Genomic DNA, 11118 nt, shown 5'->3' with positions numbered 1-11118 from the left:
AACAAGTGGGAACAAGTTTTCTTAGAAACTGTTATGAAGGAGGAGTCCTCCAACCCCACCCCCACATCTTTTACTATCTGACATGTTATCAGATCAGAGGCCTTCAGCCTCAGCAACATCTGGGGATTAGAGTGACCCCACACAGCTGGGGCCTCAGACTAAGCTGATCCATGTCTGTGGGGTGGAGGGGAAATCCTCCTGGGAAAAATATGTGCAAGGCCCTACAGGCCCAGGAAAGGCTGACCAAGGCAAGGTGAGTCATGGTGTTCTAAGCTGAATCTTTTGCCCATCTCACAGAAGCAGGCAGGAAGCACCACCATTGATCAGCTTTATATGGCACCCACTGTATACAACAGACAGACAAAGACAGACAGACAGAGCACACACCACTTCTAAGCTCAACACTGCTCACCAACTAGAAGCACCTCGGTTAAGCACATGTGAGACACTCTTGCATAGGAAAGATGTACTTTTTAAAGGAATGAAGAAGTATTTTGGCAAAACATCTACTTCCCTCTCAGGTCCGGGGTAAAGAGGGACCTCTAATTCTGAAGCTTCTACATGTTGAAAAATTTCCCCTTCTCAATGGCAGTATATACAGTAGCAAACCTTCCAAGTCTGTTGTCACAGCCCTCTACAGATATCCTGAATCTACTTTACAGGTGGGCAAACTTAGACTAAGAGACAGAAGGTAGCCTGGAGCAAGGGGACATTGGGACTGGTTCAAGGGGAAGGGAAACAAGAGGTGTCTCAGCTCAGCCAAAGGCAGGGCCTCTGTCTACCTGGATTGGCAAGGGAAAGGCTCAGGTGGCCAGAACTCCCTCTTTCTTCCTGCCTGGGGAAGCAGTGGTTCCACAGGAAAGGCAGTCCCACTCTTGCTGGCTAGGGGGCCTCCTGGGATGGCAAAGGCCAGGGCGGACCTGAGCTCCGCCTGGGGCCTCTTCCGGGATGCACTCTGAGTTTGAGGATTGTGGATTGTGGGTTCACTGCTTCTATAACTTTCTCATTACCTGCATATGAGCCTAGACCTCAAATCCTTAATTATTTTTAAAAGGGAAGGGTCGGGGAGTGGCTTCAGAGGGAATGAGACACAGAACAATCTTTCCACAGCCTCCCTCTGCCTAGGCTGGGGCTGTCAAGGGTCTCCTTCACCCTGTCTCCTAGGGATATTTAAAGGCAGCTTTTATGAGACTCTACACTGTCTTTTTTTGTTGTTGTTTGTCTTTTTGTTTGTTTGTTTCTTTGTTTTAATTTATATAGATATATATATTCTTAAAAAAGCAATAGTCCTTTGGTCCCTAAACTCTAAGGAATGATATGATTTTGTAAGAAGTGAATCTGGGCTTCCCTTGTGGAGAAGCCCTTGGCACCCCCAACGCCCTCTGCTGGTTCCCCTGGACAGTCACTCTTCACCAGCCCTAGTTGCTCTGCCAGCCTGCGCTCTATGCTGCAGGCACAGAACAACCCACTTGATAAAAACAATCCTTAGAGTGGCCTTAGCCCCAGGCACCAGCCTTGGGTCCGATCCACCTCCGTCTGTCCGCAGCTGCTCCTTTGGGAAGGGCTGCTCAAGCGTTTCTGTGCTTTTCCTCTCCTTTCTTCTCACTCTTCCGTTTCTGTTGTTGTGTATTAATTGATAAAGAGAGAGAGAAGAAAAAAGGCAAAAATCACCTTGGAGGGCAAGACCAGAAGAGCAGCTTGCCCCCATCAGTGACATCTCGGGTGAGTGCTGGCCCTCTCTTCCTGAGGAGCAGGGCTGCAGCAGGACCCAGGCAGCAGCCCAGTCCACTGAAGCCAGACTTGAGTCCTGAGCAAAAGACCCCCACCCCACATCCCCTCCAGAAGGCTCCTGGGGTAGCTCAAAGTGAGGCAGGGCCATGTGGGCCTTCTGAGACAGAAAATCTCTAAAAGTTGCAGGCAGCATCCCATGGACCCATGACCTTGCCAAAAATGTAGAAGAACTTGGCCCATCTCTCTCTCCATCACCCACCAGGCCCCGCAGATTCCAACCTCTGAAGCATGTTTGCTTCTCTTCCTCCATCTCCATGTTCACTGCCATTATCTCAGCCCTTACTTCTAGTCCTTTCTCTGCTTAAGCTCCTTAACAGTTCTTTCTCATCTTCAGGATAAAGTCGAAACTCATGGCCTGAAGACTCTTGAAAACTGGCCCAGAGCGACTTTTCTAGTCTCATTTTCCAGCCTCCCGGACCCTCCCTACATACTCTCATTGGCTATCTCTGGAGTAGAACTGCTTCCCCAGGCGGAAAAGATTCTGATTATGTCTCCTAGACTACGGGGCAGGAATGTTGTCTAATTGATCTCCTTGGATTGAAGGAAAAGCAAAGTCACCATCTGAGGAGTCCTCCTAGCTCCCAGCTCTTTTCTCTATCCCAGACTTTCTCAGAGGTGGGTGCCTCCAAGGTCCCAAAAGGAGGACCATCAAAGCTGGGAGGGCCTCATCACTCAGGCCTCATCTACCTGGGGTCCATCAGGGACTCACCTTTCTGTGGCTGGTCGGTGAGAGCAGGTCAGTAAGGCCGGTTGGCATCCTTGGGCCGCTTTAGCTGGACCTTGAGCCTCTTCATGCCAATTTGAAAGCCATTCATTGCCTGAATAGCAGTCTGGGCACTAGTTGGATTGTCAAAACTAACAAACCCTGGAGGGTGTGGGCAAAGAGATTAGCTGGGAACTCTGCCTGGCAGGGCCTCTGACCCAGCCCCCTCCGGCCAGTTCCATCAAACACATACCCCTCCACTATTTGCGTACACACATGGATATAGAGTCACAGGCAGATGGCCTGAGATTCCTAAAGGTGTGATTCTTGGAAGGATAGGAGGCAACTCTGAGTGTGTGTGCAGGGTCAGTGTGTTGATCGGGATGTTTCCGTGTTTTTCCTGGCATGGGTTGGCTGTCTCCCTCCACAGCTCCCATTCTGGTCCTCAGAACATAGTTGGAGTCGGAGGGGATCTTTGGTCTCAGAACCAAACTCCTCCTGCCCTGGCCAGACTCCAAAGCTCTGACCTAGCTGGCCACATTCCCGGTGGACACCTGATCGTGGTCCCAGGTAAACCTGAAATAAAGCTTGTTCTTTTTTTTTTTTTTTTTTGAGACGGAGTCTCGCTGTCACCCAGGCTGGAGTGCAGTGGCCGGATCTCAGCTCACTGCAAGCTCCGCCTCCCGGGTTCACGCCATTCTCCTGCCTCAGCCTCCCGAGTAGCTGGGACTACAGGCGCCCGCCACCTTGCCCGGTTAGTTTTTTGTATTTTTTAGTAGAGACGGGGTTTCACCGTGTTCGCCAGGATGGTCTCGATCTCCTAACCTCGTGATCCACCCGTCTCGGCCTCCCAAAGTGCTGGGATTACAGGCTTGAGCCACCGCGCCCGGCCTTTTTTTTTTTTTTTTTGAGATGGAGTCTTGCTCTGGCACCCAGGCTGTAGTGCAGTGGTGCCATCACAGCTCACTGCAAACTCTCCCTCCCGGATTCAAGAAATTCTCCTGCCTCAGCCTCCTGAGTAGCTGGGATTACAGACACCCATCACCACGCCCAGCTAATTTTTGTATTTTTAGTAGAGATGGGGTTTTGCCATATTGGCCAGGCTAGTTTCAAACTCCTGACCTCAAGTGATTCACCTGCCTTGGCCTCCCAAAGTGCTGGGATTACAGGCATGAGCCACCCTGCCTGACCAAGGCTTGTTCTTAGCCTAAGCTTAGCCCCATCACTGGTTTGTGACCCCATTTTGTGCCATACATTCAATCTCAGGAAATCACTGCATTATGGAAGGACAATGGTAGGGTCTGTAGGGAATCCTTTATAGTCAGAGGTGGGAGAGGCGTAGGGGTAGGTTCTCAGCTCACCAAAACACTTGCTCTGGTTGGTGGCTCGATCCACAAAGACTTTAGCAGAGACAACGGCTCCAAAGGGCAGGAATGTCTGTATGAGTTCCGCATCACCAAACTCCTGAGGCAGGTGATAGATGAAGAGGTTACAGCCTTCGGGGCCTGCAGGAACAGTAGCAGGCTGGTTCAGGGGAGGGACCCTGAGTCCAGCCCCACCAGGCTCTGCTCTCCAGCCCCCAGTCCCTCACCTTCTCTCTGCTGCTGGGGCAGGGCTGAAGGCTGCTGGGGAAAAGCTGTGCTCACTGGGGCATAGGCCGACGGATAGGCTGCTGGAGACAGAGGTGGGAGTGGGCAGTGATCCCCAGGAGCCCTTCCCCAAGCAGGGCCCCAAGTGCCTGGCCGCTTTTGACCAATTCAGCCCAGTCCACCATAACCCTCACCCCAAGAGAGGTCGTTCTGGGGGTAGGAGGGGATGGGAGGATCAACTCCTCGGAACAGAGCCTAAATCCCCCACAACTCTCCCTATTTCTTTCTGGGGCCCTTCAACCTCCCCCAGGCCGCGTAGCGCCAAGTGAAACCTGCGTAGTGGTGCATCCCAGCGTAGGCCTGCTGCAGGGGGTCAGCCACGCCGGGGCTCTGGGCTGGGGAGAGAGGGGCGCAAGGCCCACGGTGAAGGCAAGCGGGCGAGCGGAGTGGGTGAGAAGCTCAGGGAGTGTGGGAGGTGGACGGCGGCTGTGAGAGGCAGCAGGGAAAGAGGGAGATCTCTTCCCAGGGAAGCCAGGCCCTACCCCCCACCCCCCCCCCCGCTCCCCACTCCATTTCGGGGGGATTTGGGCGGAGCGGGGGGCCCACCTGGGTAAGGGGAGAGCCCGTTATTGTAGAGCGTATCGGAGCCCGGCTGGCCGTTGGTCTGGGGGGTCAGAGGGCCGAATCCATTGACCCCGATGGGCGCTGGAAGACCTGGGAGAGTGCCAGGGCCGCTGCCGGGCGGGGAGTTGGCTGCTGATGGCGGAAGAGGTCGGAGAGTCAGGACGCCGCCCGGCCCCGCCCGGCCCCTCCCAGGCGCGCCCCAGTCCTTGGGCACCCTACCTGCCGCGGGCAACAGAGGAGCAGCCACCAGGCTAAAGGCCGCCACGTGCTGCATCTGGGCCGCCACTGCCGCTACCGGGCCTAGGCCTGGGCCCTGTGCCGCGGCCAGCAGGGCCGCCTGGTGCTGCAGGATCTTTGGGAGGAAAGATGGGCGAGAGTGGAGGGCCAAGGGGCAGTCAGCTGCCCGTGCTCCCAGCCCCAGGCCTGGCCCACCCACCTGCGCGCCCTTGCACGCAGGTGCCCGGTACCTACCGCCGTGGTGTAGGCGCCGCAGGCCCCTAGCGGCAGTGGCGCGGGGTGGAAGGCGCCCAGCTGGCCGGCCATCTGCTGCATCCGCCGCAGCGCGCGCTCCCGGTCAGTGTCCGCCAGCTTGACCACGAGGCTGGACGAGGCGCCCTGGGCAGGGCAGGGGAGACCGTGGTGACCGGTTCTGACCCTGGCCCCGGCCCGGGGCCGAGCGCCTTCCCCATCAGGTCCTTTCGCGGGGCACCGAGCACACTCGGGAAGGAGAAGCCCGTCCCCATCCCACTGGTCTCACCCTCAGCCCGGGGAATCCGCCCTCACCGCCATGGTCCGGCTGCCGTGCAGACCCTGGATGGCCGCCTGAGCTTCCCCTTGACTCCCGAACTTCACAAAGGCACAGCCTGGGACAGGACAGAGGGAGCGGGTGGCTCAGGCCACAGAGGCCAAAGAGTCATGTGGCCCAGAGTGAGGAAGGGTCACCAGGAAATCCCGGGGTCAGCTCAGGTCACCTTTACTGGTGCCGTCAGGACTCCGCAGGACCGTGCACTCCTCGATGTGGCCAAAGGGCTGGAACAGGCGTCTGACGTCCTCCTCACCCTGCTGCTTGCCCAGCATCCCCACAAACAGCTTTCGGTCCTCTGGGGACAAAGCCAGGAATGACCTGGGGACCCCAAGTCTTCCTAGATCCCCCAAGAGTAGCCCGAGGAACTTAGGAAGGTAGCTCACCAGTCTCACTCTGTGAAGCAGAGAGAGTGAGAAGGCCCTGGGCTTCCAGGGTTGGTTTTCATTAAGGGGCAGGATCTGGGGAAAGGATCTGGAGAAGGGAGCTCAGCTCAGCTTTCCCTCAGGAAAACCTGGGTCCTGGGGAAACCCAGAGAGTCTCAGGGCTGCTCTTGTGGGGGAGTGATGCAGTCTTGATATCTTTGACTGGGTAGAGCCCTATATGCATGGTTTTACATGTTTGACCTTTCTGTTCTTAGAGTTTGGGAAATGCTGTTTCGGACCATTTCTGTAGTATTAAGGAAGAGGGTGCTCGGAGAAAGCCTTTCTATTCAGACTGGGTCCAGAGAAGAGAAGTACATCCTTGCTGGTCAGCCTGATAGTGCTGGCTAGATTCAATGCCCCTTCCTGCTCATATCAAGGAGGGTTCTGGATTTAGAAACAGCACACAAAACAGTCCTCTCATCCTACTGCCTCATCTTTAGGCACTGAGCACTGGCATGATGAATCCTTAACCTCTGCACCACATCCAACCTGGATGCCCCTCCCAAAGGCCTACAGAGAGCAGGACCTTGGTTTCCTGAGCCTCCAACATTAGCATTTTCCCTACTACAGTTGCTGAACCTCTGACCCCTTTCCTTAACTCCCACCTCCACCACCCTGTCCCTTCAGCAAGCTTCTAGTGCCGTCTCTGTATCCTTCCCTCTGATTCCCCTGTCCTCTTGCCCTTAATGCCTTCCAAAATGTTCATGCTATTAGAGAAAAAGTTCTGCCTGTAGACCTGGATTGCCATCAGAGAACCAGTCTGATTCCTCCCTGTGTCCACCCTTTTTATGGGAGTGGCAGAAATGCAGGAAAGGCATGCTGGGCCTGTGTACCTCGAAGAAAACTGGAGAGCTGGGGCTGGAAACTAGGGTTTTGTTGCACATCCAGCAAGTTAGGCCTCAGGAACACTCTCTGGGAGCCTGGGGTAGAGGGGTTCAGCCTGCTGTTAAAGTCTGGCTTTTTTCTCTGCACCAAGGTAAATCTCTGAATTTGGGATGGGGCTTGATCATGTAGGGGACAATACAAGTTGGGAGAGAAGGAGTGGATAGGAAACTGGCTTCAGGCTTTATCTTCAAGAGCTTGGAGTGCAGGAAAACCCATCCTAAATGGTTCTACTCCTTGACCAGCTTGACTAGGCAGATGGGGATCCTTGGATTCTGAGTGCAGGGGAAACAAGGCAAGTGGGGGGGTCATAGACTGAAGCCTGGGTGACAGCAAAGGAAGAACAGACTGTTCAGAACTGACTGAAGTTAGCAGGGGAGAAATCTCCAACAAGACTATGTGTGTGTCCATATGTCACCCAGGTGGTGTGGGTGGCCTAGGTGGGTGGGTTTGGCCTAGGCTGCCCTGGGGATCCTGAGGTGTCTGTCTGTCTGTCTGACGATGCTATGTCTGTGTGGAGGGCAGGGGCTGCAGTTCATAAGAGGCAGGCAGAATGTGTTTTAGCAAAATTCTGCCCTCTGTCCAGAGAGGTACTACCTGATGATCCTTGGGGAGGGGATGGATAATGGACTTGTGGCTGGAATTCTGATGGAGGAAAGAAGGTCTCAACACTGACCTTCTGTGGTGAGAGTACAACCCAGTGGGTGTGCTTTGCTTCTGCGGGTGTCAACCATAGAATAGTGCCCTTGGAACAGACCACTGGTTTCCCAACCTTTTGAAAAATCAGTGGAATACATTGTTCTAACATAAATATTAGGATGAAGCTCAAAATGTAAGAGAAAAGTAGAAACTGCTGTGACTGAAGCCAGAAAAGGAGGGGTGGAGTTCGTCTTGCTTGATCCTCCCCTAATACACCCTAGAGGGGCTCCAAGGAAAGCCCTTTGAAATTACTGACCTAGAAGATAGAGTACAGAGTTCCAGCTGGTATATGAGGGGGGATCTGAGATCATCCTGTTCAGGAGCCTGAGAAGACAGGAAAGGTCTTTCATGAGTCTCTTGACCAACCTGATGGCTTTGCCTTGACATTGGAAAATGGGCTCATTTGGCCAGAGAATGAAACCCCAAAAGATCATGCCATTGTTCTAAGTTATTTTGGGTTGCAGAAGGCCTGGGAGAGGCTGGAGAAGAGTCTAGGGCCTTCATAGTTCCAAGGGGGGCTTCACAATGCCCTAATTTGTAGTGGAGCTGTGTCATTGGGTAGGGTCTGAAAAACGGTGATGGCACCCAGATAAGATGTCATACCACATGGACCAGAATCCAGGTAGCCCTGTGTAGGAAGAGAGACATCACAGGCTGAGATAGAGCCCATAAGACAGAAAAGAGGTTTGTACTGACAGTGGTGATCTGATCCTTCATCTGCTCTGCCTCTTGTTGCTTTTTCTGCTGATGATGGTCAGTTCAAACTCATGTCATGACCCATGAAATTTCTGATTGTCTTTTCCAGTGAGAATCTCACAAGTTAAGAATTTTCAACGGGGCACAGTGGCTCACGCCCGTAATCCCAGCGCTTTGTGAGGCCAAGGTGGGCTGATCACTTGAGGTCAGGGGTTTGAGACCAGCCTGGCCAACATGGTAAAACACCATCTCTACTAAAAATATAAAAATAGCCAGTCATGGTGGCACATGCCTGTAATCCCAGTTATTCAGGAGACTGAGGTGGGAAAATGGCTTGAACCCAGGAGGCGGAGGTTGCAGTGAGCCGAGATTATACCACTGCACTCCAGCCTGAGTGACAGAGTGAGACTCCATCTAAAAAAATTTTTTTTTCCTTTTCTCTTTCAGGGTACTGACCCCTATGGTTCTGGACTACTGGGATGTACAGAGTTTGGAATGGAAATGAGTACCTACCATGGGGTGGGCTCTAGGCTCCTGTTTCCCAGGTATCACCTTAAATCCTGGTATCGTCTTTGCCACTTTACAGGGACCTTGATTGTGTTTGACAGGAGGATAAGCTGGGTCACAGTGGTCATGAGCCTCAGGTGACCCAGAAATGGTGGGATAAGTTTCTTAAGAGACCCAGTCAAAGAGAAGTACATGCTGGACCCCTAAGAGTAGCCCCCCAAACCCACAGATCTAAAGGTTCTGATGGCTGATCATTGCCTCCAGAGAGAGATGATGATGGGATATAGCCCAAATAATTCAATTTCCTCTAGGTCAAATTCTATCATTTTGGTAAAAAGTGGATGCTACAAGAGGCAAATCAGAAATGTCTGAATAAAAGTATCCCATTAGTGGTGGGTAGGATCCTAGAAAGATGGGAATATCAAACATGGAGGCTCAACCGTCCTGGATTGGAAGGAATTAGAAAGCAGCATCAGTGTAGAGTTGAGATATAGTTGGAAAGCCATATGGTTGAATGGTATAACTGCATTTTCCCGTTGGCAACTGATGAGTACTGCTTGATCTTCTGTCAAATGCTTTTTGTTTTTCTTTTTTTGAGACTGAGTCTTGCTCTGTCACCCAGGCTGGAGAACAATGGCGCAATCTCAGCTCACTGCAACCTCCTCCTCCCGGGTTCAAGTGATTCTCCTGCCTCAGCCTCCTGAGTAGCTGCATTATAGTCACACGCCACCATGCCCGGCTAATTTTTGTATTTTTTAGTAGAAACAGGGTTTCACCATGTTGGCCATGCTGGTCTCAATCTCCTGACCTCAGGTGATCCACCTGCCTAGGCCTCCCAAAGTGCTGGGATTACATGCATGAGCCACCACGCCCGGCCTCAAAAGCTTTTTGAATCCAAAACAAGTGGCTTAGGCTCCCAGAGGCCCATCTCCATGAAGCTGCCTTGTGCAGCTGGTCATATAGGTCAGGGATTCGAATGCGGCAAATGATGGGGTTGACATCCCAGTAATCATAGCAGAATCAGTCCAGACTGCTTCTTCAGAAAGGGCACCAGGATGCTGTTCAAGGAAGGAGCCTCTGCCTCAAGTTGCTCCAAAGAAATTCCTGAGGTGTTCAAGTTTCTGGTTTCTAGGCCACTCACACCAAATCACCTCCATGTTGGTGAAATGTAATGATTGTAGGGACAGTGTAGGGAAAGGTCCAGCCTTGGGGTACCAACTACCAGACACATCCTAAAAATACTGGTCCATTTTTCGGTTTAAATGCCAACCCAGAAAGTCTTGCTGGTGGCAATAGTTGTATTATAGCAAAGCAACTCTCTCCTGATACTCTTAGTGACGACTGCAGCATAAGAAGCCACGGGGAAAGTGACGGAAGGAAGTAGCCAGGATGAGCAGTCTCCTGGCCAGATGTGACAGGCATCAGGAGGGACTTAAATTCCACACACAAAAAAAACTGTTAGAACAAATAACCCAATTCAGCAAAGTTGCAAGAAATAAAACCGACACACAAAAATCAGTTGCGTTTCTATACACTAGCAATGAAAAATCTGAAAATGAAATGAAGTGAAAGCAAAAGCCAGTCACAGTGGCTCACGCCTGTAATTCCAGCACTTTGGGAGACGAAGGCGGGCGGATCACATGAAGTCAGGAGTTCGAGACCAGCCTGGCCAACATGGTGAAACCCTGTCTCTACTAAAAATGCAAAAATGAGCCAGGCATGATGGCATGTGCCTGTAGTCCCAGTGACTGCAAGGCTGAGGCAGGAGAATCTCTTGAACCTGGCAGGTGGAGGTTGCAGTGAGCTGAGATTGCGCCACTGCACTCCAGCCTGGGAGACAGAGCGAGACTCTGTCTCAAAAAAAAAAAAAAAAAAAAAAAAAAAAAAAAGGCTGGGCGCGGTGGCTCACGCCTGTAATCCCAGCACTTTGGGAGGCCAAGGCGGGCAGATCACCTGAGGTCAGGAGTTTGAGACCAGCCTGACCAACATGGAGAAACCTTGTCTCTACTAAAAATACAAAATTAGCCAGGTGTGGTGGCGCATGCCTGTAATCCCAGCTACTTGGGAGGCTGAGGCAGGAGAAGCACTTGAACCCGGGAGGCGGAGGTTGCGGTGAGCCGAGATCGTGCCGTTGCATTCCAGCCTGGGTGACAACAGTGAACTCCATCTCAAAAAAAAAAAAAAAAAAAAAGAGAGAGATGAAAGCAAACAATTCTATTTGCAATAGCATTGAAAAGAATAAAATACTTGGAGGCTGGGCATGGTGGCTCATGCCTGTAAACCCAGTATTTTGGGAGGCTGAGGTGGGCGGATCACCTGAGGTCAGGAGTTTGAGACCAGCTTGGCCAACATGGCGAAATCCTGTCTCTACTAAAAATACAAAAATTAACCGTGTGTAGG

The 11118-nt window shown here is 52.2% G+C and overlaps 1 protein-coding gene across 4 annotated transcripts in view; it reads right to left on the bottom strand.

Annotated features, from left to right (window-relative positions):
* The window catches only part of CELF6 (CUGBP Elav-like family member 6), a 36812-nt gene continuing 25694 nt past the window's right edge, over nt 1-11118 (bottom strand). The window contains exons 4-13 of one of the 4 annotated variants that reach the window (XM_021940677.2): nt 5679-5807; nt 5491-5570; nt 5179-5322; nt 4927-5059; nt 4690-4839; nt 4416-4478; nt 4086-4166; nt 3856-3999; nt 2501-2656; nt 1-1616 (exon numbers count right to left, since the gene is read on the bottom strand). In XM_021940677.2, coding sequence (XP_021796369.1) covers nt 2529-2656; nt 3856-3999; nt 4086-4166; nt 4416-4478; nt 4690-4839; nt 4927-5059; nt 5179-5322; nt 5491-5570; nt 5679-5807 — 1052 coding nt within the window. In that variant the 3' untranslated portion in view covers nt 1-1616; nt 2501-2528. The remainder of the gene's footprint in view (nt 1617-2500; nt 2657-3855; nt 4000-4085; nt 4167-4415; nt 4479-4689; nt 4840-4926; nt 5060-5178; nt 5323-5490; nt 5571-5678; nt 5808-11118) is intronic. The other 3 variants (XM_003901149.3, XM_009210547.2, XM_009210548.2) reach the window with 3 other exon arrangements.

This window comes from Papio anubis, chromosome 7 (genome assembly GCF_008728515.1).
Source record: "Papio anubis isolate 15944 chromosome 7, Panubis1.0, whole genome shotgun sequence".
Lineage (NCBI taxonomy): Eukaryota > Metazoa > Chordata > Mammalia > Primates > Cercopithecidae > Papio > Papio anubis.
This window is presented reverse-complemented; position numbering and strand designations above follow the sequence as displayed.